This window comes from Chionomys nivalis, chromosome 21, assembly GCF_950005125.1.
Source record: "Chionomys nivalis chromosome 21, mChiNiv1.1, whole genome shotgun sequence".
NCBI lineage: Eukaryota > Metazoa > Chordata > Mammalia > Rodentia > Cricetidae > Chionomys > Chionomys nivalis.
In genome coordinates this window covers 38,264,208-38,287,955 of record NC_080106.1, presented here as the reverse complement: position 1 = coordinate 38,287,955, position 23,748 = coordinate 38,264,208, and the positions used below count along the sequence as shown (strand labels likewise).

General features: G+C 51.2%; 1 protein-coding gene across 2 annotated transcripts in view; it reads right to left on the bottom strand.

The window, feature by feature from the left end:
* Znf423 (zinc finger protein 423) overlaps positions 1-23,748 on the bottom strand; it is a 300,145-nt gene that overhangs the window by 2,425 nt on the left and 273,972 nt on the right. For both annotated transcript variants that reach the window (XM_057754120.1, XM_057754121.1), the window contains exon 7: positions 22,674-22,789. In XM_057754120.1, coding sequence (XP_057610103.1) covers positions 22,674-22,789 — 116 coding nt within the window. The remainder of the gene's footprint in view (positions 1-22,673; positions 22,790-23,748) is intronic.

Sequence of the window (23,748 nt, the reverse complement as noted above, 5' to 3'; positions counted from 1 at the left end):
TACTTAGGCCTGGTTGTCCCCACTGAGCCACAGGCAGGACAACAGCACCTGGTCCAGGGCTGGACACATGCTGGGTTCCCCAATATCCAGTGGAAGCAGGGTGGGCACAGCTGCCTGGGAACAACTGAACTAACACAAGCCAAGGGTGCTAACCTACACCTGGGTGGAGAGGTGGTGTGAATGAGGAGAGCAAGCAGTGAGTTCTCGTGTGTGTGAACCACTGCCAAAGACAGCAGGGAGCCAGGCAAGACCCTTGAGGGCCGCTCACCTCCATCTTGGGAGGAGTTCCTAGGAACCTAGGGATGAGGCAGCCTCTTGTGAAGATGCCGGAACAAGGCCACACGACACACTGGCAATCTCTAGAGGTGGAAAGCCTTGTCTTGGACCATGGACTAGGAAACTGAGAATAAGGAACACTTCTTAGAGCCTTCTCTCTTTAGGAGCAATAGTGCAGGCATTTTAGGTTAGGCTCATAAAGGAAACTCCTCCAAAAGGCAGACTAGTAAAAAAAAAAATACCTTCCTAAAGTTTTACTTTCCCAACAAAAGTCCAGTATGTCACAGCGGAAGGAAATGTCAGACTCAGTGCTCTGACGGTGACCGGCACCAGAGTATACTCAGCTTGTGTCATTAGGTACCTGCTAGATGTCCTGCTCTGGGCTGGGAACAGTGACGGCTAATGGCGGGAAAGACTCCAGTTGTTCCCCCTGCCCTAAAGGGGTCTGATGTAGGAGTGACAAACACAGAATCAACGGTGCCAACAGTAGTCCAGGAGAGGGTCAAGGTCACAGTGTGTGTGTGTGTGCGTGCGTGCGTGCGTGTGTGTAGTTTAGAGAGGCTGTGTTCATGGAGTTGAGTGCTCATCCAAGGAGGGTTTCATCCAAGGTCAGTCCCTGAGAAGGCAGAAGGGGTACAAGATCCATCACTCAGATCCCCCAAACACCTTAAAGGGCATATCTGTGGGAGCTCTTTTCCCAGAACAGCCACTGCTTCAACGCTTCTGATGGCTTCCTCCAACCTCACGGCTCTTCTGAGACCCTTCTAGCTCCAGTCTCTTTCTCTAGTTCTGCTTATGCCATACTGAGTCTCCTTAGAGAAGGAAAACAAACAGACAACAACAAAGCAACCAGTTTTTAAAAGATGCTTCCGGTCTTACAGTTGAGCACTCTCCGGAACCATAAAGGCTGGCAGCGGGCTGGCCAAAGGCTGAGATGAGCCTGGCCAGGGCGCCTGGCACCTGCAGGCCTCATTGCCTGCCAGGGAGACACAGGTGTGGTGCAGAAAAGCAGGTGAGGAAAATAAAACGGAGGCACAGGGAAGGCGCTCGGCCGCTCGCCATCCACTGGGCAACGCTCCTGCACTCTGGGATGGGGTTTCTGTGATGCCCTGACTCAGGGCCCCCTCCTGATGCACACCACTGATGTCTGGTTGGCCCTAGCTGAAGGGACCATCCTTTGTGTTAGTTCTTTCATCCACTGAATCTTGACTGCCCTTCTGTTGAGTGACAACCACTAACTGCTTGTTGGGTTTGTGCTGGGTACAGGAGCAGTGAGTTGTGCGTGAAGCCAGGTGGAAGGGCTGTTTTCAACCCCAAAGCACATGGAATGTGCTAGAAGGTCACGTGAAGTCCAACTCTGGGCACAGAGTCAGAACTCCACCCACCTCCTCAGCCCACAATTTTGTGGTCTGGATCCACAGGTCACAGCTCTAGGTCTGGGTTTCGGGTTCTGTTCACTGGCCTGCCCACCAGCGTCATGCTTGAGGGGACAAGTACTTCAGTAGGTTGGTTGCCTGATTGCATGAAATGATGTGATTCCTCCTGCCCTGGAGGCCCAGATGTGGGCCGAAGAGACCCCTCAGTCCTGTACACCACTCTTGGTGTCCCAATAAGCCACCCTACTTGTGTGCTGGCTGCTTTGATAGCCGTCACCTACCTACCAAGTCCTAGCACCTTGCCTGGCTCGTCCCAAATACCCCACTGACACTAGTGACCCTCCCAGGTGATCACAAGACAGGCAGCTTTAGTGACCTGTTAGGTACCTTAGTGACCAAAAGAGCTACTGTGTGCAGTGTTAGTGGTCACTTGCCAATCATGTGACCTTGTAGCAAGTTCTTTTACTACAAGGTTTGTGAGTCGCCTCTTTCTGAGATCATCCAAAAATGATGCTCATGAATCTACCTACAGACAAGTGCCTGGGACGGACGGACTGATTGCTCCCTGCTAGGACCCCTCCCCAACGAGTAACAGCTGGAGCTACAAGCTAACTGCTCCAGGAATGCCTTGCATGGCCCTGCCCTCAGGACAGCAGGTGTCAGTGGTCCCTTTTCATCAGACCTGGCTGGATACTTGCTTCCCCGTTTCTGCAGTAGAGTGGGTGATCTGGTACCAAGGAGAGCCCTAGGAGATGCTATGGTAGAGGGAGAGGTACATTCCAGCATGCATGCATCCATCCATCCATCCATCCATCCATCCATCCATCCATCCATCCATCCATCTCAGACATTCACTGAGGCCCTGACTGTGAGGTCCCAGGCTGTGCACTGAGCATGCACAGATAGATGCTCTCCCTTGTGAGAACACTCCTGTGGTTGGAATAGGGAGTCTGGACTCATAGACATCAAAGACCCTAAGGAGGCAGGGAAAAAAAGGATTCATTCCCGAAGACCCAACCCAGCTGGTGCAGAGACACACTTACTCTCCACGCAAACCAGCCCCACCTCTCACACTCTTTGTCCAGCTTGCATGACTCCCACCCACCATTATGTCCGCACCTGCGCTCTCCCTGCCCAACCTGCAGGACCTTCTTCTGGAAGCCACTGCACTTCCTCAGGTTCCCAGTCCAGAAGAGGCTATTTCTCCTCATCCTGTCCCCATGCCATCCCCCATGCAGCTAGGAGAAGCCCTTGTGGACCTGGTTTTACAGTGGCTTACCTCCACACACACACGCCGCCCACAAGGTCAGGGACCAAGGGTTAGGAGGGGCCTTAGCCTGAAAGATTCCATTTTCCGAGGAAGACAGATGCCTTAGCTGGCTTGGCTGAGCAGGGCTGCTGTAGGGCACCATTCATTATGTGCCCATTTCACAGTCAAGGAGCCTGGCCTTGGGCAGTGGACAGGGGAGAAGAAGAGGGGCTACAGGCCAGCCTCTGCCAAGTTTTCAGCTGCAGAACTGCATGGAGAGCAGCAGGGAGACAGGGCTTCTGATGGGGACCCACTCCGGAGAAGCCTTTCAGCTGCCCTTGAAGGACGGCTTGAGCTAGGGTCTGTACGAATGTGTGTGTGTGTGTATGTGTGTGTGTGTGAGAGAGAGAGAGAGAGAGAGAGAGAGAGAGAGAGAGAGACACAGACAGACAGACAGACAGACAGACAGACAGAGACACAGACAGAAACACAGAATGAAGGAGCACTTTGCCAAGCAGGATAAACACACAAGCATCATGTAGGTGTAACACTCATAGAGATGGTGACTCACAATGACCGAGGCTCAGTGCCTGGCTCTGTCAGCCAGACGCCACACACTTCTGTAACATCTGAGCCCTCAGATGCAAGGACCACCTTTATCCCTGCCGAGCAGGACATGAGGTGCAGGGTGCTTTGGATCCCAGGGCTGACAATGGCAGTGCAGGATGCGCACCCACCCAGTGTCTGTATAACCCCCTCTGCCGTGGCACCGCTCTGCCTGTGAAATGTGAAAAGTGCAGCATATGCTGGGGGAACAATGAATAATTCAGCTTGGCAGAAGCACAGGGTATGTGCTATGGAGACGAGCCTCCAAAGGAAGGCAGGGGCCTTATTGATGAGGCTCCGCGATGCCAGACGAGGCAGCTTGCCCTTAAATCTGGGCCACTGGGAGCTATCGAAAAGTATTTGAGCTGTGGAGTTACATGACGCAAGGCAGAGGGAAAGCTCATGCCTCCACCCAAAAGGTGTCTCAGCAGAGGCTTGTCGTGTCCCTCCGCGCCCTCTCATGGCTTTCCCAGCACACAGTGTCGGTTGTCTTTCCCTTTGGGGAGGGTGCAGACCCAGGCAGCTCTGCTCCCCTCTCTGCTGTGCAACACCTGGGCAGCCCCTCTCTGCTTGTGAGCACTAATTTTTAGCAGTGCTTGACAATCGTCCAAGGGTCTAAGACGAACAGATGGCCTGTCTTAAAGGCTCGTATGTTCGCTAGTTTGCACTTCTGACAAACGGTGCGCACACTCGAGAGCACCCCATAAATGGCGCCGAATGAATACTCACAACACAATTTAGCTAATGCACATCATTAAAATTAGGAGTGAGTGATGGCTGGGGCTCCCCATAAATGCCTGCCAGTGACGCGCTGCTCCCTGGGGAGTTGGGGCAGGCCTTGTTATACTTGTACCCTACTTCCCCCGGGAGCTCTCTTGTCACCCACTTATCCCCAGGCCAGAGACATTTGCTGCTGTGCAAGTGACATTCACCTTTGGCATCTGAGAAAGGCTAGTGGTCCAAATGGCCTGGTACAAAGCCCCAGAGTGACCTGTAAGGTAGAGAAAGCGTGGGAGACCCTCCATACACGGGGAGACTTTGATTGTTCCTGCTGCCCAATCAGCAACAAGGAGGAGCTTGCCACTCCAGAGCAGCAGCAAGTGAGCTGCAAAACTAAGCTCAGCCTGTGGAGTTAAGAGCCTAGCTTTCAGGGAACAAGATGTAGCTTTGGGGGACATTCAAGAGACACAGCAGATTCAGGGACCCAAGAAATAGCTTGAGAACAGGAGGAAGCTCTCTGATCCAGACGTATTTGGCTAGTAGATTCTCCCAGGGGCTAGCCAAGTTTTAGTGCCTATACACTCCCTCCTCTTCCAACCCCTCGCCTGTTCCCAGAACACAAAAGGCAAGTAGCCTACTCTCTAACCAGTTCCATAGGTGACAACTGTTTACCTGCTTGGGGACCCACAACCTCAGGGGAACACACCCCACAAGTGAATGAGCCCAGTTCAGTTGGTCTATGTGCTTGGTGTGGAGGGTGAGAACGATGACAGCCAAGCAAGGGAAAACAGTAGTTTTATGGCTGCTGTCACAAACAGGGTGTGTGTAATGTGTGTGTGTGTGTGTGTGTGTGTGTGTGTGTAATACTCCCAGGACTGCTTACAGATCTGCCCCTGTGAGGCAATAAGGTGCACATTAGACCCAAGCCTTGAAGAAACTTAGCAACTGTTTCTCTAAAGATGTGCACTTGCGTAGCAGATTCACTTGTTTTTTTTTTTTTTAAAGATTTATTTATTATCCATTAAGTGTTCTGCCTGCACAATTGAAGAGGGCACCAGATCTCATCGTAGGTGGTTGTGAGCCACCATGTGGTTGCTGGGAATTGAACTCAGGACCTCTGGAAGGCGACCAGTGCTCTTAACCCGAGTCATCTCTCCAGCCCCAGATTCACTTGTGTGTGTGCGCACTAGTCCCTCTTGAGCAGGCTGCTGCACTGGCTCACTCTGAGCACACCAGCCTGCTTTGACTCTAGCTGACAGCTCTCAGATATGAACTGGGCCTTGGGTCCCTTCTCTCAAAAGGCCCAAATCAGATTCCTAAAAGCTGATTCCTCAGGCCAGGCACGAAGCAAGCCTGTCTGTTACAAAGTCAAGCCAGGGAAAAAGTGCTATGTCATGGAAAGAGGTGGGGACCAAGAGCGAGCTAGGGGCTTCTCAGACCAGACCTGCCACTGATTGTGCTGAAGAGCATAAGCCCCAAAACAAGAACAATATACCTTGTAAGTTAATGCGAGCCCCAAAACAAGAACAATATACTTTTTAAGTTAATGGGAGCCCTAAACAGGAACAATACACCCTGCAGGAGATGTGAGGACCAAGAGTAAGCCGGAGGCTAACCTGTCACTAACTGGAGTCAAAGTGTACACGTGCCATGGGGCATATGCATACATGGGGTACACAGGCACAGTCTAAGTAACCTAGAGGTAGTTGGGGGGACTAAACTCAGGAAGTGCTGATGCTAGGGATAGATCCTAGAAGAGCTGTTCCAGTCGCACTGACTGGGCTCTGCAGGAGGCCTCCAATGTAAGGCGTGTGGTGCTGAAAATGAGTGGGTCCAGGGCTGTGCAAAGCAATGGGGCCAGTGGGTCTGTGTCAGCCTCGAGAGTTCAAGCTCGGTAAGAAAGATGCATAGTTCAGCCCCACGTGAGGCCACTGTGGGGATACCTGGGCCGGTAAGGCCACATCTGCAGGCTTTGTCAGAAATTTGGAAATGATAGGGATGGTTTCAGTTGCTCACTGGCCCTGCCTGGTGCTGCCTCCACGGCTGTCGTGAGGTCAGCCTGCAAGCCATGTAGCAGAGCGTTGGCAGCTAACATGTGGAAGCGGCAACTCCCCCATCCAGAACACGCTGGGCAGTGGTCTTAAAAAGTGGCCAGGATCGTTTGGAGACATTACACTAGGCAAAATCAGCTAGTCACAGAAAAATGCATACTGCTGGAATCTTCTTGTTTGGGGTCCTGAGTTAGCCCAACTCACAGGACAGCAAGTGGCGGCTTCCAGAGGCTGAGAAAAAGGGCAGGGTTTCAGGCTGGGAAGACAAGTTCTGGGGATGGAGACGGTGAAGTTTGCATGGTAGTGCATGCCTCTCGATGCCAGAGCTGTACACCAGAATAGAGCTTCATGGTGCATGAATTTACCACAGCTGAAAACCAAGCAGGTAGGACAAGCAAGGGACAGGTGTGTAGTCTTCACCAAGGGCGGAAACTCAAGACCATTCCTGTGAGGCCATCTCATATCTGCATCCTCAGAGGATGCAGGACATAGTAGACTGTGACACCCTGGGCTGTGGACCGAAGCTGCAGCATCCAGGGACACCACGCCCCCTGTCAGCAGTTGCTGGCATTGCCTGGAAGGAATCTCCAAGACCATGCTGCAGAAGGCTTTCCTCCACAACAGCAGAACTGACCATCGAATCAGTGGTGTGGCTCTCTGAGCCAGGAGATCATGGGCACAGAACCCAGAGAGACCCAAGGCCCGCTGACTAAAGTCCTATTCCCTGTTCCAGAGGACGTGAACTTGCTGAAGGAGGTGTCTGCATTTTCCTGGCACTGGAGAGGAAACAAGAGACAAGCATACGGCCCACCCACTTTAAAAAAAAAAAACATAGGAACGACCTGGAGAGGGAGGGCCGTTTCCTCTTGGCCCATTTTCCACCCTTGGCAGGTTTTTACTATGTCCACACAGAATCATCCTTCCTCACAAACCAAAAAAAACAGGGCAACTAGCCAGTAGTGGGATGTAAGACCTGAAAATGAGGGCTGTCCTGGAAAATCTAGGTCACACGGTCACTAATTATACTGAACACGTATGTTCAGGTCCCTGAACTGCACAGGTGCTTTTAGGTTTTGTAAATGATAATGAAAACTTCGATCCAGTTCTATTTCCGCTTTCTTCCAAATTCCCGCTAAAAAGAAGACTTCACCGCATCTTCCAATTTTCTGGAAAATTATTCTTGCCAACAAAGAACCGTCCCAGCAGATATTCTGAGGGTGGCTGCCCTCACGCCCAGCATCCACAAACGGCTTCTGGCGACCACACGGCTCTGCCCCTTGCCCACAGTCCCCCAGGCTGCAGGGGCAGAAGTCTCGAAGATGGACCTAATTTACTTTGATGAATCGTGGCATGCACCACTGATCCACACTGCAGCTGAGACCCATTACAGCTAACGATCGCCACAGTCCTCATGGAACGCGTAGGTGTGTACCCGTGCCAATCCCGAGGGAGTCACACACCACAAATCGAAGGGCACAGGGTGATCTCCCTATTTCTGGGATGTTGCTTCCAGAGACTGTGGCTCAGCTGGCAATAGCGTCTCCGTCAACATACCTGCCCTACCAACACCAAGTGGGTCTGCCCGATGCTTCCCTTCTACATGGCAGAACTCACTGGTTCCGTGAGGCAAACCTACGGTCATCTGCACTCCTGGTCTATTCCATCCCACGCGGTGAACCGAAGCAGGACGTGCGCATGCGCACAGGCAGTTTCAAGGGGGAATGTGACATTAAGAGCATATGAGTCGAAGAGGGCGCTGGAGAGATGGTGCAGTGGTTACAAGCATTTGTTGCTCTTGCAGGAGACCTAGGGCCGCTTCCCAGTACCCACGTGGTGGCTCACAACCATCTACTCCAGGGGATCCGACACCCTCTTCCAGCTTCCTCTAGCACTGAATGCACAACACATGGAGAGAAAATAAACACATAAAATTAAAATAAATTAATCTTTTTTATTAAAAAAAAAGAGCATAAAAGGAAGACACTCTAAAAGCTGTATATGTGGGAACCGGAGAGATGGCTCCATTGTAAAGAGCACTCACTGCTCTTGCAGAGGACCCAGGTTCAGTTCCCAGCACCTCTGCTGAGCAGGTCGTAATCATCTATAACTTTAGCTTCAGGAGAATCTGACCCCTCTAGCTTTGGGCACCTGCACTTGTGCCCCTACCCACGCGGAGATACAGATACACACCACATAATTAAAAACAAATCGTAAATAAAAGTTAACATCTATACCTCATTATTGATAGGTGGGTAGATATGTGTGTATTTGCTGGATGGACAGACATCTTGTGGGTGGAGGGGTGGGCAAGTGAGTGGGAGGGTGGGTGGTGAAAGCCTGAATGGCAGGAGCCAGAGAGTGCCCGGATGAATGAACAGGTTGGAGGTGGCTTTGGAGTTCAAGCCTGGCTTTGGTCAGTCACTACTTCTGCGATCCTAGGCTCTAGGAAGACTTCATTTAAGTCCTCACTTACACATCTGAAAGGGGGCGGGGCTAACTACATCTACCTCACAGTCCCATTAGGAGGGTTAGAGGAAATACACATAAACCCTGAAACGGCACACAGAACACGATGTGTCACATGGGGTAGCTGACCGCTGCCAGGGAGGACTAGAACATTGGTAAAACCAAATACCAAAGCAGATAAATAAATAAATAAATAAATAAATAAATAAATAAATAGCCAAGACTTTGTGGAAGCCTAGCCTGTTTGGATGCTCACCTTCCTAGACCTGGATGGAGGGGGAAGGACCTTGGACTGCCCATGGGGCAGGGAACTCTGACTGCTCTTTGAACTGGAGAGGGAGGGGGAGGGGAGTGGGGCGGGGGAGGGGAGTGGGGCGTGGGGAGTGGGGAGTGGCGGAAATTTTTAATAAAAAAATAAATTTAATAAAAATAAATAAATAAATAAATAAATAGCCTAGAAACCCAGTTTTTGTGTTTGGTGTGGTGAAAAAAACAGGGTCTTGGGTGGTGGCCTGGGGCTAGCACTAACCAGCTCTGTGGCCTTGGGGCAGTGAATCACCTCTGTGTGTCTTGGTTTTCTTATATTAATAGAGGCATCGTGAGGACTAGGCGTTTAATGTTCAAAAGTGCCGAGAACTGCGTCTGGCACTTGATAAACACAAAATAACATTGGGATGCTAACTACGGGAAACCATCCTGTTTGAAAGACAGAAATAATTATTTAGTTCCCACAACCTCCAAGCCAGGAGGTTTACCTTCTGCTCTGTGCGGTGTTTGCTGTTATGGTCTACTCCTGTGTGAGAGGAGACTGGAGGGGGTTTTCGAGATAAGGCATGCTCCCTACCCCACCAGGAACACCACACCCTGTCCCAGATCAACTTAGAGCCGTACTTCCTCCTCTGCCTCCCCCCCCCCCCCCCGCAGTCCCCACCAGTGCCGTGCTAAAATGTATCACAGTGAACCCAAAGGCAACCCAGCTCCATGCCCTTGAACACGTCTGTGTCCTGGCTACCACATATGAGCCCCTGGGCTGCTCTTCACACATTGACATCACTTTTCCGGCATCTCCCTTTTCTCTGATGAAGAAACTGAGGCTTTCCCTCAGTCTTTCTGCTGGCCAGAGGTGGCCCTGTCTCTCACTGTCTCTCCTGTCGTCCCCGGGATGCCACCTAAAGCCACACCAAAAGGAAACTGTCACCCAGCGCAGGCCTGGACCCACCCTGGCCAGCCGGCTTGATTCTGTGTAAACTTCAGCGGCAGAGTGAGTACAGCCGGCTCACTATTGACACAGCAAAATTAATTTCTTGTCCCCCCCCAACCCCCGCCCTCCGCTCCGTCGAGTGTTCACGGGGCCGCTGACTGCTGCTACTGAAATGCCAACTTGCATTTCTCATCATTAATTTCTTTCTAAATGTCATTAGTAATTGTTCCTGCTGCACCAATGAGTACAATCTAAGCTTCCACCAAGACCCACCCCGGTCTCCGGCAGACTCGTCAATGGGGGGGCCAGGGCCCCTACCACACAGAGCCCAGTCTCCTAGCAGGAAGTGGCCAGCCACACTTTCAAGAAGAGGTGGTCTGAGCAGGAGAGGCCTAGGCACACGAAGTCTATCCAGAGTACTGCAGCAATGCACACCAGCACGCCTAGGAGCCCGGCTGCCTAGGTTTCTGTCTCCACTGCTGCTCACCCACGTCTCAGCCTTCCGCTGGCTACACTAAGACGGTGCTGCGGGAGACGGTGGCTGAAGGGTCTCCACGCAGCATGACACGGGGGTGTTTCTGATATCCTTACTATTTCTCATACCACCAGGACTGTGAGCTCAACTCTGCCACTGACAAGGGTACGCCTGGCATCACTCCACTGGTGTCCTTGATTGTGACCATATCAAAAGTGAGAGCCCAGCCAGCACTCAGGAGGCCGAGGCGGGAACATGGAAGTTTGTGGTGTATCTTGGCTACATAGCAGCAGCCGATCTCGACAGAGAGAAAGTGAGGTGGCAACACTAACCACCATTGTCTCCCCAATAATGCCCCCTTTATCATGTCCCCCCTGGGATCTGATCTCAGGACCCCAGGTCCCAGTGACCAGAAGCGTCAGAGCCTCACAACTGTGTCCTGTCTGTGTCCTTCCTGTATACTAAATACCCTGTCTCTATCCACGTGAGGCAAAGCTTTGTCGTGTGCAACTCTCTGTGAGCACTGAAGCGACATGTCACCCACTGCCACTGGTATTGTCATTGTTACTAAGAAACTGAAGGCATTTGGTTCTGCCTAAAACGGCGCCGGCAAGGGGCTAGGCTCGAAGCATACACAATGGTCCCAGGCTCAAGGCTCCTGGCAGTCCCCCATGCCCATCTGTCACGATGGCATGGTGCCCCCAGAAAGTTGGTTGGCCCCAGCCCCCGGGCATGAATGGCAGCTCCAACAGGCAGCCCGAGACCCACTCTAAATGCCATCTCAGCTCAAAGCTGAGCCTCTGGGGAGGCCCCCAGTCCCCACATGGGCCTCATCATGGTTCATTGTTCAGCTGGACCAAATCCTGGGGCCCAGAAGACATCTCAGCAGAGCCGGTCTTCACTCACTCTGTGACTGTCACAAGTCCTTACACACCCAGACTGCTGGAGCAGCTGCAGTCTCATGCCCCAGTGACCACGCTTGGTTCTGGCCTCACCCTTATAACAGACCTCCATGAGAAACAAGGCTGCCATCTATCCCAGCATCCCGAGGACTCTAGCTCACTTCACACAGCCTTAGAGTGAACTCTCTGACAAGGAGGTCCAGAGAGCAACCCTGGGGAGGGCTGGCCCTTGGAAGGGGCTAGCCTTAGAATATCAGCCAATACACACACTCCACTAGGTCATAGACACACAGACCCATGCCCTAGGGTCCCTAAAGATGGGATTGGTGTTCCTCTGCATATAGACCCCAACATTGCCACACATAGTTCCTCAGGACACTTAGCTGACCCCAGTGATGGTAACTGTGGTCAGTGATGAGGTGACACTCTACTGTGGACAGAGAGGCCTTGTGCCCATGGACATCAGACACTGGCTAAGCAAAGCAAATGGTAAACCTACAGTAAGCAGAGACATGGTCTAGGCCCAAAGTGTCCTAGAAAGCACTGTGCGACTTCAATTGTTTGATTATTGATTGACTAATTGATCAGTTTATTTTGGGTTTTTGGAGATCTCTTATTCAAAATGCTTGACACGAGAAACATTTCACATTTCGGAGTATTTTAATTTGGAGTATCTGCATATGTATAATGTACACCTCGTAGATGGGACTCGAGTCTACACACAGAATTCATTTGTATTTTGTATATATATATTGAAGGAAATTTTATCTAAATTTAAAGTAATTTTTAGCCTAAAACATGGTATCATGGTGTGGAATTTTATACTTGTGACATCATGTTGGCTCACAAAAATACTAAAATTTTAGAGCACTCACAAAAGTAATATAGAATTTTAGATGTCATCTTTTTAGATTAGAGCTGAGCAGCTTTGTCCGATGGGGCTGAGTCAGTGGGGGCAATCCTGTATGATCGCTCATTCTTCACTCAGCAAGCAAGAAAGGCCCGATCCTACTAGTGCACTGTGCCCTCCGTGCAGCAAGTGCACAGCTATAGGCCTTTGTGTGTCTCCGTCGCCTGCACACACACACACACACACACACACACACACGTGGCACACAATAGATGCTCATCAAACAGTGTGGTCACACTGAGCACATGCGTGTACCACTGACTACCTGAATTAAGAAGTTCTCAGCACCCAGACCAATGCCTGGGACGATGTTGATGGTGGTAACACTGGCCAATGCCTGTAGACTTGATGCTGGAGGCAATGATACCTTCAGACCATCCAAACTCCATGGGGAAGAAACTCTAATCTCTGGGCTCCTGAGGCTCCGAGATCACACAGTTGCTTGGTAGCAGGGCTGGGATTCAAAGACAGCCTGGGCTACAAGGGTGGGCAGATATGAGCTGTGCTGGGTTCTTGTTGCCCTAATGGGAACACAGCAACCTCCCTGGCAAGTCACTAGTACCACTAATCACAAGAGTCCTAGCTTTTGAAAACCTTTACCCCTAAAAACTCAAGCAGAAGGATGAACCCCTTTGGTCAGAGGGGCGACATGCCTGTGAAGCCTCAGAGAAGCCTCAGAGAAGGGTGGCTCCAGGCCTCCTGGCCTCCTGAGTGACCAACTCCAGGGCCAGCAACAGATTCAAACTCCCGGGAGTCACGGGGGTGTCCCCATCCCAGTCCCCCCAAGGCCAAGCTCTGTTCTCCCTCCAGTGGTAAGGTGCCCCGGGCCAGGCCATTTTTAAAGCAGAACAGAAGAAGGCATGCTAGTCAGAGAAAGTGCAGCTAACGAGTCAAACGCTAAGCATATGCCTACAGCACTTTCACTTTTTAATTATTATTAGTTATAATTATCTGGCTGGATCTGACAGCAGCAGCACAAAAAAGCAAGGAAAGTGGCTCCTCCGTTACCCATCTTATCAAGACCAGGGGCTCTGAGAGTGGGCTCAGCCTCTGCAGACTGTAGCCTTCCTTTTTTTTTTCTTTCCTTTTTATTTGTTCTTTTTCTGCTTGTGTTCTCCTTCCTACTTTCCAAGTGTTCAAAACCTATAGCAAAATATATGGTGGGAAAAGGCAGGGAGGGATGAGAAGATGATGGGTGGTTGTGCAGGTGGATGGGGGGGGGGTGTGGGTGAATGAGTGGTCCAGAGGGTGAATGGATGGACGGGAGGAAGGATCTGTGGATGGATGGAAGGACCTATGGATGGATGGGTGGGGGTGGGTAAATATGTGGTGGGTGGGTAGACAGGCTAGTGAATGGGTGGGTGAGTAGGGTGGGTGGATGGACAGTAGGTGAATAAATGAGTATGTGATAGGTGGGTAAGATGAGTTGATGAATGGATATGGAGGAGATGGGTAAGAAGATAGGTAGGTGGTTGGGTGGGTGGATGGATGGATGGATGATGGATAAATGATGGATGGATGGATGATGGATGGATGGGTGGATGATGGATGGATGGATGATGGATGAATGATGGATGGATGGATGATGGATGGATGGGTGGATGATGGATGAATGGATGGATGATGGATGGATTGATGGGTGGATGAATTGATGGATGGATGATGAATGGATGGATAGATGGATAGATGATGGATGGATTGATGGATGGATGATGAATGGATGGATAGATGATGGATGATGGATGGATGGGTGGAAGGAGGGTGAGTGGATGGATGGATGGATGGATGGATGGATGGATGGATGGATGGATGGATCTGACAACGAATGATTGGCTAGATGGGTGTGTAGTTGGTGGATAAGTATATGGGTAGGTGGGTGGAGGGAGGGAGAGAGGTCTGGAGGGAGGATGGGTGGGTGGGTAGGTGAATGATGGATGGCAGAAGTCTTCATCCTCCAAAATCTCACATTTGCATGGGAAACCAGGAATATACATGTTATTTCTAACTCATATTGGTAAAAGAATCTAGAGCTAAACCAAAGACTGAAAAAGTCAGAGGGAAGATGAGGGAGAGCATCCCAGAGATGGGGCCACTTAGGCAGGGTCGAAGCAGAAGAAAGGATGTTCTGTTGGGAAGATGGGCAGATGCCTCACACTTGCTTTCTCGACTTCAGGTCTTAGATGAAATGCTAGCCTTTCTTGACCATCCAATCCAGTTGTTCATCCTTAACTTTTCCTGTGCACACACACACACACACCCCTCTACACTACCTCCATCACAACACAACTCATGAATTTACTGGCTTACTGTACAGAATGTTACCTGTGTGGATGAGGTCCCTGTCTGTGTCCCAGCTTCATCTGAGGCCACTAAACTGTCACCAGGTCATGAGAGTATGATAAATGAATAATGGAAATGGGTGAGGAGACTGGGCAAGAAGGGTCCCAGCAGAACTCAGGCCACACCCCTGGCTCACAGACGCCTCCCCCTGGCTGGGCACCAGGATCCAGCGTGGCAGGACCGGGCTCTCGCCATCAGACTGCTCCGGGTTGCTTGTTAGAGCACCAGCTCTGCTTTTAATCAATTGTAATCATTTCGCTAGAAGCGGCATGATTAGGCACACACAAGCAAACAGCGTGAGCTAATCCTTTAAACAGGCCCGCTCCGCGCTGTGCTGGCCGCTTGGCCGCCGCGGGCCAGCTCCGAATCACTTCCTACAGCCCCTGGCTTTGTCACTGAGGGCATCAAGAGGCCAGGACATGGAGCAGGCCCATAGGTCCTTCCCCCTGCCCAGCCCACCAAGGAGAGATATGTATGTGTGTAAATACCCATGTGACCATGTGGGGGGGGGAGTGGTGCACACACATGTGCAAGCTCTCACATGAGTGCACATGTCATGAACTTGCAAGTACCCGGGCAGGCTGTCCCCACTGGCTCAGAAATGCCAGAGCACGACTTTGGAATAAAAAGAAGTTGGTCTCTGTCTCTGTCTTCTTTCATCGCCTGATGAAGGTTAATATTCAGGAGGATGCTTATATGTTTTTCTTTTGGTTCACCTTCTTATTTAGCTTCTCTAGAATCATGAATTATAGCCTCAATGTCCTTTATTTATGGCTAGAAACCAAATATGAGTGAGTACATCCCATGTTCCTCTTTTTGGGTCTGGCTTAACTCACTCAGGATAGTGTTTTCAATTTCCGTCCATTTGTATGCAAAATTCAAGAAGTCATTGTTTTTTACTGCTGAGTAGTACTCTAATATGTATATATTCCATACTTTCTTCATCCATTCTTCCATTGAAGGGCATCTAGGTTGTTTCCAGGTTCTGGCAATTACAAACAATGCTGCTATGAACATAGTTGAGCATATACTTTTGTTGTATGTTAGGGCATCTCTTGGGTATATTCCCAATAGTGGTATTGCTGGGTCGAGAGGTAGGTTGAACCCGACTTTCCTGAGAAACCGCCACACTGCTTTCCAAAGTGGTTGCACAAGTTTGCATTCCCACCAGCAATGGATGAGTGTGCCCCTTTCTCCACAACCTCTCCAGCAGAGGCTATCATTGGTATTTTTAATTTTAGCCATTCTGACAGGTGTAAGATGGTATCTTAATGTTGTCTTGAAAGCACTGGACTGAAGTCTCAGAATCCAAAGGAGGAGCAGAAGGAGAGAGAGCACGAGCAAGGAACTCAGGACCGCGAGGGGTGCACCCACACACTGAGGCAATGGGGATGTTCTATCGGGAACTCACCAAGGCCAGCTGGCCGGGGTCTGAAAAAGCATGGGACAAAACCGGACTCGCTGAACATAGCGGACAATGAGGACTACTGAGAACTGAAGAACAATGGCAATGGGTTTTTGATCCTATTGCACGTAATGGCTTTGTGGGAGCCTAGGTAGTTTGGATGCTCACCTTAATAGACCTGGATGGAGGTGGGTGGTCCTTGGACCTCCCACAGGGCAGAGAAACCTGATTGCTCTTTGGGCTGAGGAGGGAGGAAGACTTGATGGGGGGGGGAATGGGAGGTGGTGGCGGGGAAGAGGCAGAAATCTTTAATAATTAAATAAATTAATTAATTAATAAAAAAAAAGAAGTTACAGCTGTAGGGCTCCACCCACACTGTGATAGCTCCGCACAAGTCTCTGGACACCACAACAAGCTGGAAAAGCAGCACTCGGAGGCAGGCGGTCTCCGGCACTGGACCCACCATGGCCAGAGCCATCCCCTCCTCTCTGCAGCCCCGCCTCAACAGAACCCATCCACGGCTCCTCTGCAAGGCCTCTCCAGCCTGCTCCTGCCAGGTCTGGCTCCCGGCAGGGCAGCCCCACCCACAGCTTTCCCACCTGGCTCACCCAGGAGCACTTTCTTTTTCCTCCCTTGTTACCGCCACTCGTGCTACCTGCTTGGCCCAACTACTAAAATAGTTTCTGGGTCCCCTGACAACAAGGCTTTTTATAGTTCAGCACTGCAGGCCTCATTTAAATCTATTAGCTCATATAAATGGCAATTTATTTAAACTTTGGAGGGTTTCTGTTTGCCTCCCTGGCAAAGACAATATGGTTCTGTGGGGGGGCTATGCCACTTACTGTGACCTCAGACAAAACCCCCAAAGCTCTCAGAGCCTCAGTTTCCACTTCTGTACACGGAGATGGAGTAACCCTCTCGAGGCTGTGCTGAGACAGGCTATCGCAACGGCTAGCAACAGGGTTGGGTCACAGCAGAAATGAAGCAAGGGGCTGCCACTACTGCTGCTCACCCTGTTTCAGGGACACGCCCACCATCAGAGACCAGGTAGCAGTGCACTAGCTCAGGCATCCCAGTGAAGGCAGAAGGCAGAGAAACCTGGAGGAGGAGGAAGGTCACGCTATCTGTGCTCTGTTAGAGGGCACAGAGGTGCCCAAGGGGATGTGCAGACAGCTGGGCTGGGCAGGCAGAGTCTGTCGCCCCTTCCTTTAGGTTGGCTTACCCTGGCAAGGGGCCGACAGGGCCCCAGGCCTTCATCTGCTGAGGCCTGCGGCTGAAAACACAAGGCCAACAGCCCTGGTATTTTCCAAGTGTCTTATTCCCTCATCAGTCTCCATCCTGCCCTTCTGAGCCGGAGAAAAGGCCAGGGTTACAGGAAACAGAGGCAGGGGGGCCTAGGGCCATGCCCTCCCCCTCTCATCGCAATGCTTCTCTCCCGGCCCCAACATGGCTGTCGGCTGCACACGGCATCCAGGCCAGCATGGTTGCCTCAGATGGAAGTTCTCAGAGTCCTGCTTTGTTCCAGCTCAGAAAATAAAACTCCAAGGGGGAAGGGACCTTACAAACCCATGTGATCCTCAAACTGCCTAAAAGGCAACTTCAGAAAGCAATGGTCAGGTCACGGACCACATGCTCCTTCCTGTACCCACATGTGCCAGGGGCCTTTCCAGCATTTCTGTGAGGAAGGGCTGGACCCCCAGTGTACAGATAAGGAAGCCAACAGTCACAGGCCACCGGGTAAGAACAAGGAAAGGACAAGGCAGGTGGAGTCCCGTGGCTTAAGTGACATTGAGCTCCTGCAGACAGGACCCCAAGAACCCAATGCCATCTCCTACTCTTGGCTTGCAGAAGCCACCTATATTGCTACAGTTTCATTCATGCTGAGGTTTCAGCTCTCTCCAGAGGAGAAAACCAGGAGTAGCCATGATCAAACATCACGCCTTTTGCCAAAGCTTGGGGTCCCAGAGCATGCTGGGAAGCCTCTTCTCTCCAGAGTTGTAGAACACTTAGGGACAATAGGCTTCCTGGAAACTCGGAGGCCAGCTTGGGTCCCCATGCCCAGCATGTGACCTGAGCACACAGGCGTGCTGTGTGTGACTGGGGGTGGTTAGGGAAGTCCGTGCTCTCTCCTGCTGTTGGGCCACCCGCAGGCACTGACACTGGCCTGCTTTCTGTACTGAAACATTTTTGCTTTTCCCAAAATGTCATGTCAGAATGCACATGGCAGGTCCTTTTGAGTCTGACCTCTCCTGCTTGGCATGAGAAATCCCTCCAGGTTATTTCAACATCCACAGACACGGTTCAAAAAGTGTCACCTGCTCACCAGGAGTGAATGTTGGGAGCGTCCACTGTGGAGCCATTGCCAGTACAGCTGTTTCAGTTACCAGTGTACGGTGTATGTGTGTGTGTGTGTGTGGGGGGGGGGGTCTCAGTTTCCCTCTTTCTAGACAAATGTCCTGGGTTGATTCTGAGGAATGGCCACTGTCGGTGTAACTTTCTTTTTGTCCTGTGGCTCTACCGTGTTGGATTCCCTCAGCAGGCTGCCAGAGTCCCCAGCTCCAGTACCCAGGCCCCAGACCAGCTCCCGGCTTTCTTTATTTGCCTGGCTTTAGCCACCCTGGTGCCGTGGACGGCATCATACTGTGGCTTTCTCTACTTCTTCCTGTCACAACCGACATGACATTCATCTTCTCTGGGAAGCCTGCCTGTCAAAAGGTTTGGCTCATTTAATTGAGTTTTAGAGTTCACTACACGTTTGCTCAAACCTTTAGCAGATATGTGATGGGCGAGGCTTCCTCCCTGCCTGTGATTTCCCATTCTCTCAGTGGTGTCTTCTCAAAACACAGTTCCAAAATCTAGATTTAGGATGATCAGCAGTCTTCTCTCCTGCTTAGGCTCCTACCACAATGGAAGTAGAGTCGAATCTCCATGATCCTACACACGGTGCTGTGATCTGTGTTCCATCTCCTTCTCCCTGCCCATGAGGCCCTGCTCTTTGCTTCAGCTGTGCTCTGCTTGGACACCTATCTCAGGCTGGTCACAGGCCCTTTGCACACATGGCTCTCTGTCACAGAAGCTTTAGCCCTAGAACCGGAACTGGGTACACACAGAGCCCTCCGTACACAAACACCGCGTAGATGAGCTTGGTCCCCTCTCATGCTCCTAGCCATGCATAAACACAGTTTATCCAAATTCCTCTGAACAAATCTCAGCAGAGCAAGCTGAACTCAGATGTAAATAAGGCCTGTACCTCCCTCATTCTGGCAACTGCGTCCCTTGAATGTACCCACTCTTCGGGGGCAGACACAGAAAGAACAAGCCTGGAGGTACCCAGCACTGGCACCCTCCTAGCCCCACAGCAGAACATTCCAGTCCTGGGTAAGCTCAGCCCTAGACCGTGCATCTTCTTCTTGAGCGCTCTTAGCTCGCAGTCCCTGCGCCCACCGACTCTGGCTCCGCAGAGCGTCCGGACTCAGCATCATTTGGCACACAGTTGAGGCTCAGCAGGCAGGCACCTTAGCTGGCCTCACCACCTGTTGCCCCACGAGCCCTTACATGGGGACACCCAGGGGACACCTCAGCCTTGCCATCTTCACACAAACAGGACAATCCAGACCAGTTCCAGTTAACGGCAATGAAACCGTGGGGCATGAACACCCTCCTCAAACCCAGAAAATTGCTACTCGAGTTACTTAATGAAAGCCATTATTTGCAGAGATTTAGTGTTGTTACACTTCCCACTTAAACGGTCTGTAATTAAAATAATTAATTGCAGAAAATAGTGAGTTGTTAAGGCTATAATTTAGTGAGGTTCTTGTACTTGAGGATCCCATTCAAAGGTTATCGGGGTGACCAGGGAAGCAGCGGCTTCTAGGGACCGCTTTTCCCTTTTGGAAGTGCTAGAGATGGGTCCCAGGGCCTGGGCAGGCTGGAAGGTACTCTACCGCTGAGCTACATAATTCTTTTTATTTTAAGGCACGGTCAAAGTTACCCAGGCTGGCCTTGAACTTTTTATCTTCCTGTTTCAGCCTCCTGAACAGCCAGAATCACAGGCTTGGTTATTCTTGGGTTGGTTCTTTGCCCAAGGTTAGGCAGAGAGAAAGTGAGGTGCAGTATATGACCCTAGTTTCCCAATACCTGTACATTCAGGAAGTCAAGCTAGTACCCACGGTGCCACGGACGTGGTAGAGAAACAGGAACAAGGAGCCTCTCTTTCAGGGAGAAATTTCTCTATTTACTTATTTATTATATATCTCTCTCTTTCCATACCCTCGTTCACACACACATTTGTGTGTGTGTGTGTGTGTGTGTGTGAGAGAGAGAGAGAGAGAGAGAGAGAGAGAGAGAGAGAGAGAGAGAGAGAGAGAGAGAGAGAGAGAGAGAGAGAGAATGAACATGCATGTCGTGGTGCACACATAAAGGCCAGACAACAAAGCTGCGTGTCTATCCTCATCTAACACACTGAGGCTCTCTTTGTTGTGTATTGCTGCATACACCAGGCTAGCTCTCTCATGAGCTTCCAGGGATTTTCCCATCCCCACCTCCCATCTCACGGTTGAAGCAGCCGGATTACAGGTGTGTGCTAAGTACCTAGCTTTACAAGCCTTTGGGGAATTGTCAAGTCAGAGTGTCACACATATGCAGCAAGCTCTTTACCCACTGAACCACATCTCCCAGACCCTCAGGGAGACGTCTTAAAGCCAACAAGAAGAGACCAGTTGTTCCCCTCATGGTATCCGGAACAAGGAAAGAGAACAAAGCCAGGAGTAAGAAAGGCAAAGTGCAAAGCAATCGTAACTTTATGTACTAAGGACAGTGGTTTGTACAGACCAAGGTGTTTCTAGGAAGCCTGTCTTGCTGGGTTATAGAAAGTTTCATCCCTCAGAGGACCTTGGCCTACTCTGATAGATGGGCCAACCAGTAAGGCAGATAGGGTAGGACAGGCTTGTGAAAGCTGTGGCAAGGCAGCTTCCCAGACTGCCCAGCGTGAACTGACTGCTAGCCCTGGCCCTGGTTCTGGGTCCTCAATATCCTCAGCACAGAGGCTCAGGGAATGGACAACAAGAAAGACCCGAGCATCCATCCACTCATGATGCTCTCCTGGAACTGGAGCCCTCCCCGGCCTGCTCTCTGAACGGGATGTCTAACTCATTCACACTGGGGAGGAACTGAAGGCCACAGGAACAACAGAAGAATGTATGGATGCATTGGGCTTGCCAAGAAGAAAAGAATCCAGCACTCTCCAAGGTCTGGTCACTCGGCTAGAGCCAAGCTCACAGGACTCAGCCAGCCAATGACAAAGCCCCCTCTGCACCTATTTCCCTTCCTGGACCTATTTTCAACAATTAAACAGTTGGGGTGAGCCGAAGCCTTGCGAAGAAGGCCCAGCTTGCCCTGCACCAAGTACTGCTACAACCAGGAAAGTGTTGGGTGACTAGTCAGCCTCTTGCTCTGGGTGGGTGGGAGGTCCCTGGGTGAGGTAAGTGTTGCCCTGGGGGCTGATGCACCTGTGAGCACAAAGCGCATCTTTAGGGATCTTGTCACATGCCAGCTCCCTTCTGCTTCCTCGGTAGCCTCAGCTTCCCGACCTATGCATTCAGACAGTGATGCTCCTTTCCACCCTCAGGAAGCCAAGCACGGAGTGACGGTGTGACTTGTGTGGAGAGGCTGATTGCTTCACTTCCCAGTGGAAGCCAGAAGAGCTGGTGCTCTTGTTACGTCTCCCTCCCTCCCTCTTTCCCCTCTCTGCATGGTGACTATGGAAACATAGATGGGCATGGACCCTCTGTGGGCACAGGTCACCAAATATCATGAACTCTGCCTGGATCTGCCATACAAATGACAAGGAAGTAAGCCTTTGTTCCAGGCTACTGTGATCTCAAGGATGCTGCGGCTGCAAGCTGATCTCCCCATTGCTACCGAGAGCAGTGACTCCCCAGCGGGCGGCATTTCTGAGCATCCATGTGGCTTGGTTCCAGGGGATGGGGGTATAGTTTCTGGGCCTGCAGTGCTAAGCTGTATGAGTCTGCCACCCCTCGGTGTACGCTCTGTCAGTGTCGATGGGTGGGAGGAACTGTCACAGCGACGCTATTACAAGGCGTGACTTTTGTGTGAGCATGAATGATGTTTCTAGTAGGCACGTGAGCTCTTCCATGTTAATAAGAATTTCCTGGAGAAACCAATGGGACGGAAAGTTCTGGACCCAGATCCAGATCTTCAGAAAAATCAGTACCAAGTAAGAAGAGAAGGAGGCCCATGGGACTCAGGGGCAGGACTGCAGGTGTCTACCCAGTGGTGCCCTGCATGAGGATCCCTTGGTTATGGTAGACTCTGGAGGATCAAGGAAGCTGGCGGAGACCCTTGTGGCCACCTGAGGGCCACACTGGCCTTAGTATTTATTGCCCTTCCTCTGAGCTGGAGCCAATAGACATCCATTACTTCTTATTATATTCCAATTGCCTGGGCAGAGCTGAATTCAGGCTGCATTAGCCACACAGACCACAAAGCCAAACCCAGGCAAATATTATCAGATGATCTGAGAGGAGAACATGATGGGTAGGAGTTGGAGTCTCCTGCTCCGGGCTCAGCCTCCCTCTGTAGGCTCCCCCAAGAATACACAGGGGGAGTATGTATGGCACACACTATGCCAGCTAGTCAGGAGCACAGCCGTTGGCACGCAGAGGCTGCCACACTCACCTGCAACTCTGTCTGGAAGAAAAACTTCTGCGGGCACTGCGAGCAGTCGTAGATTTTGTCCTCCTGTCCGTGCACGGCAAAGATATGCTGCTGAAGCTTGTTGGCCTGGACGAAGACTGCACACACAGACACGACAGTCAGAGGCCAGCTCCAGCCTCAGTCCCACCACCTCTCCCCAAGCAGGGGTCACCCAGGCATAGCCAGGCTTAGCCAAGAGTATTTCTGGGAGCGTTAGTACCCATCAGGGGACCTTGACGATGACAAACTAAGTTTGCCACTTAGTAGCTGTGCAGCCTTGGGGGAAAAAAAATCAAGCTCTCTGGGCTCTGGACCTTGCTTTAAACACTGGAGTTAACTGTAGTAAACACCTCACCGGATATCTGGGAGGATCATATGGGCAAATATGGGCGAGGTGTTTAAAAGAATGAAGTAGTTCATGGTTAAAGATGGTGGATGTACCCTCTATCAGCCAAATGCCTTCGCCCTGCAAGGCAGTCATTGCTCTTATCCCATCTGACAGAGAAGGAAACCCAGGCTCCAGGAATATGAAATGACTTGCCCAAGGTCCAACTGCAAGCAGGTTGCTGAGAGAAGATTGGAATTAGGTCAGCAAAGCACAGTGCCTGGTAGCAAGCAGTTAGGCAACCCCACAAATCACTGTTCCTGTTGTCAGGGTTACTGTCTGCGTCCTTGCATGGGATGCTAACAGATGGGCAGGGGATCCTGAGTTGCAGGAGGGAGGGAAGGACCAGGGTGTCCCAGGGCGATGGGACCCCACAGGCATGTGTATACACATGCATGTCATAAGCAGGTCATAGCAGTGGCTTCTTCACCTCCCAGTGGCAGCAGTCCCCATGGCAGCCCAGCCCTGGGCACACCCAGGAGGTCACCCAAAGCAGCTGTGTGTCTGGGACGAAAGCACTTCAGAGATAGCCTCCTGCCAGGCACCCCCCTGGGGTGGGCTTCCCGCAGTGGTAGACAACAGATGTCAGGGAGGCCAGAAGAGCCCAGCTCCCTGTGCACACCGGCTGCCATCTGGGCAGCAGGAGGGGGCCAGTAAAGCCCCCGAGATGTG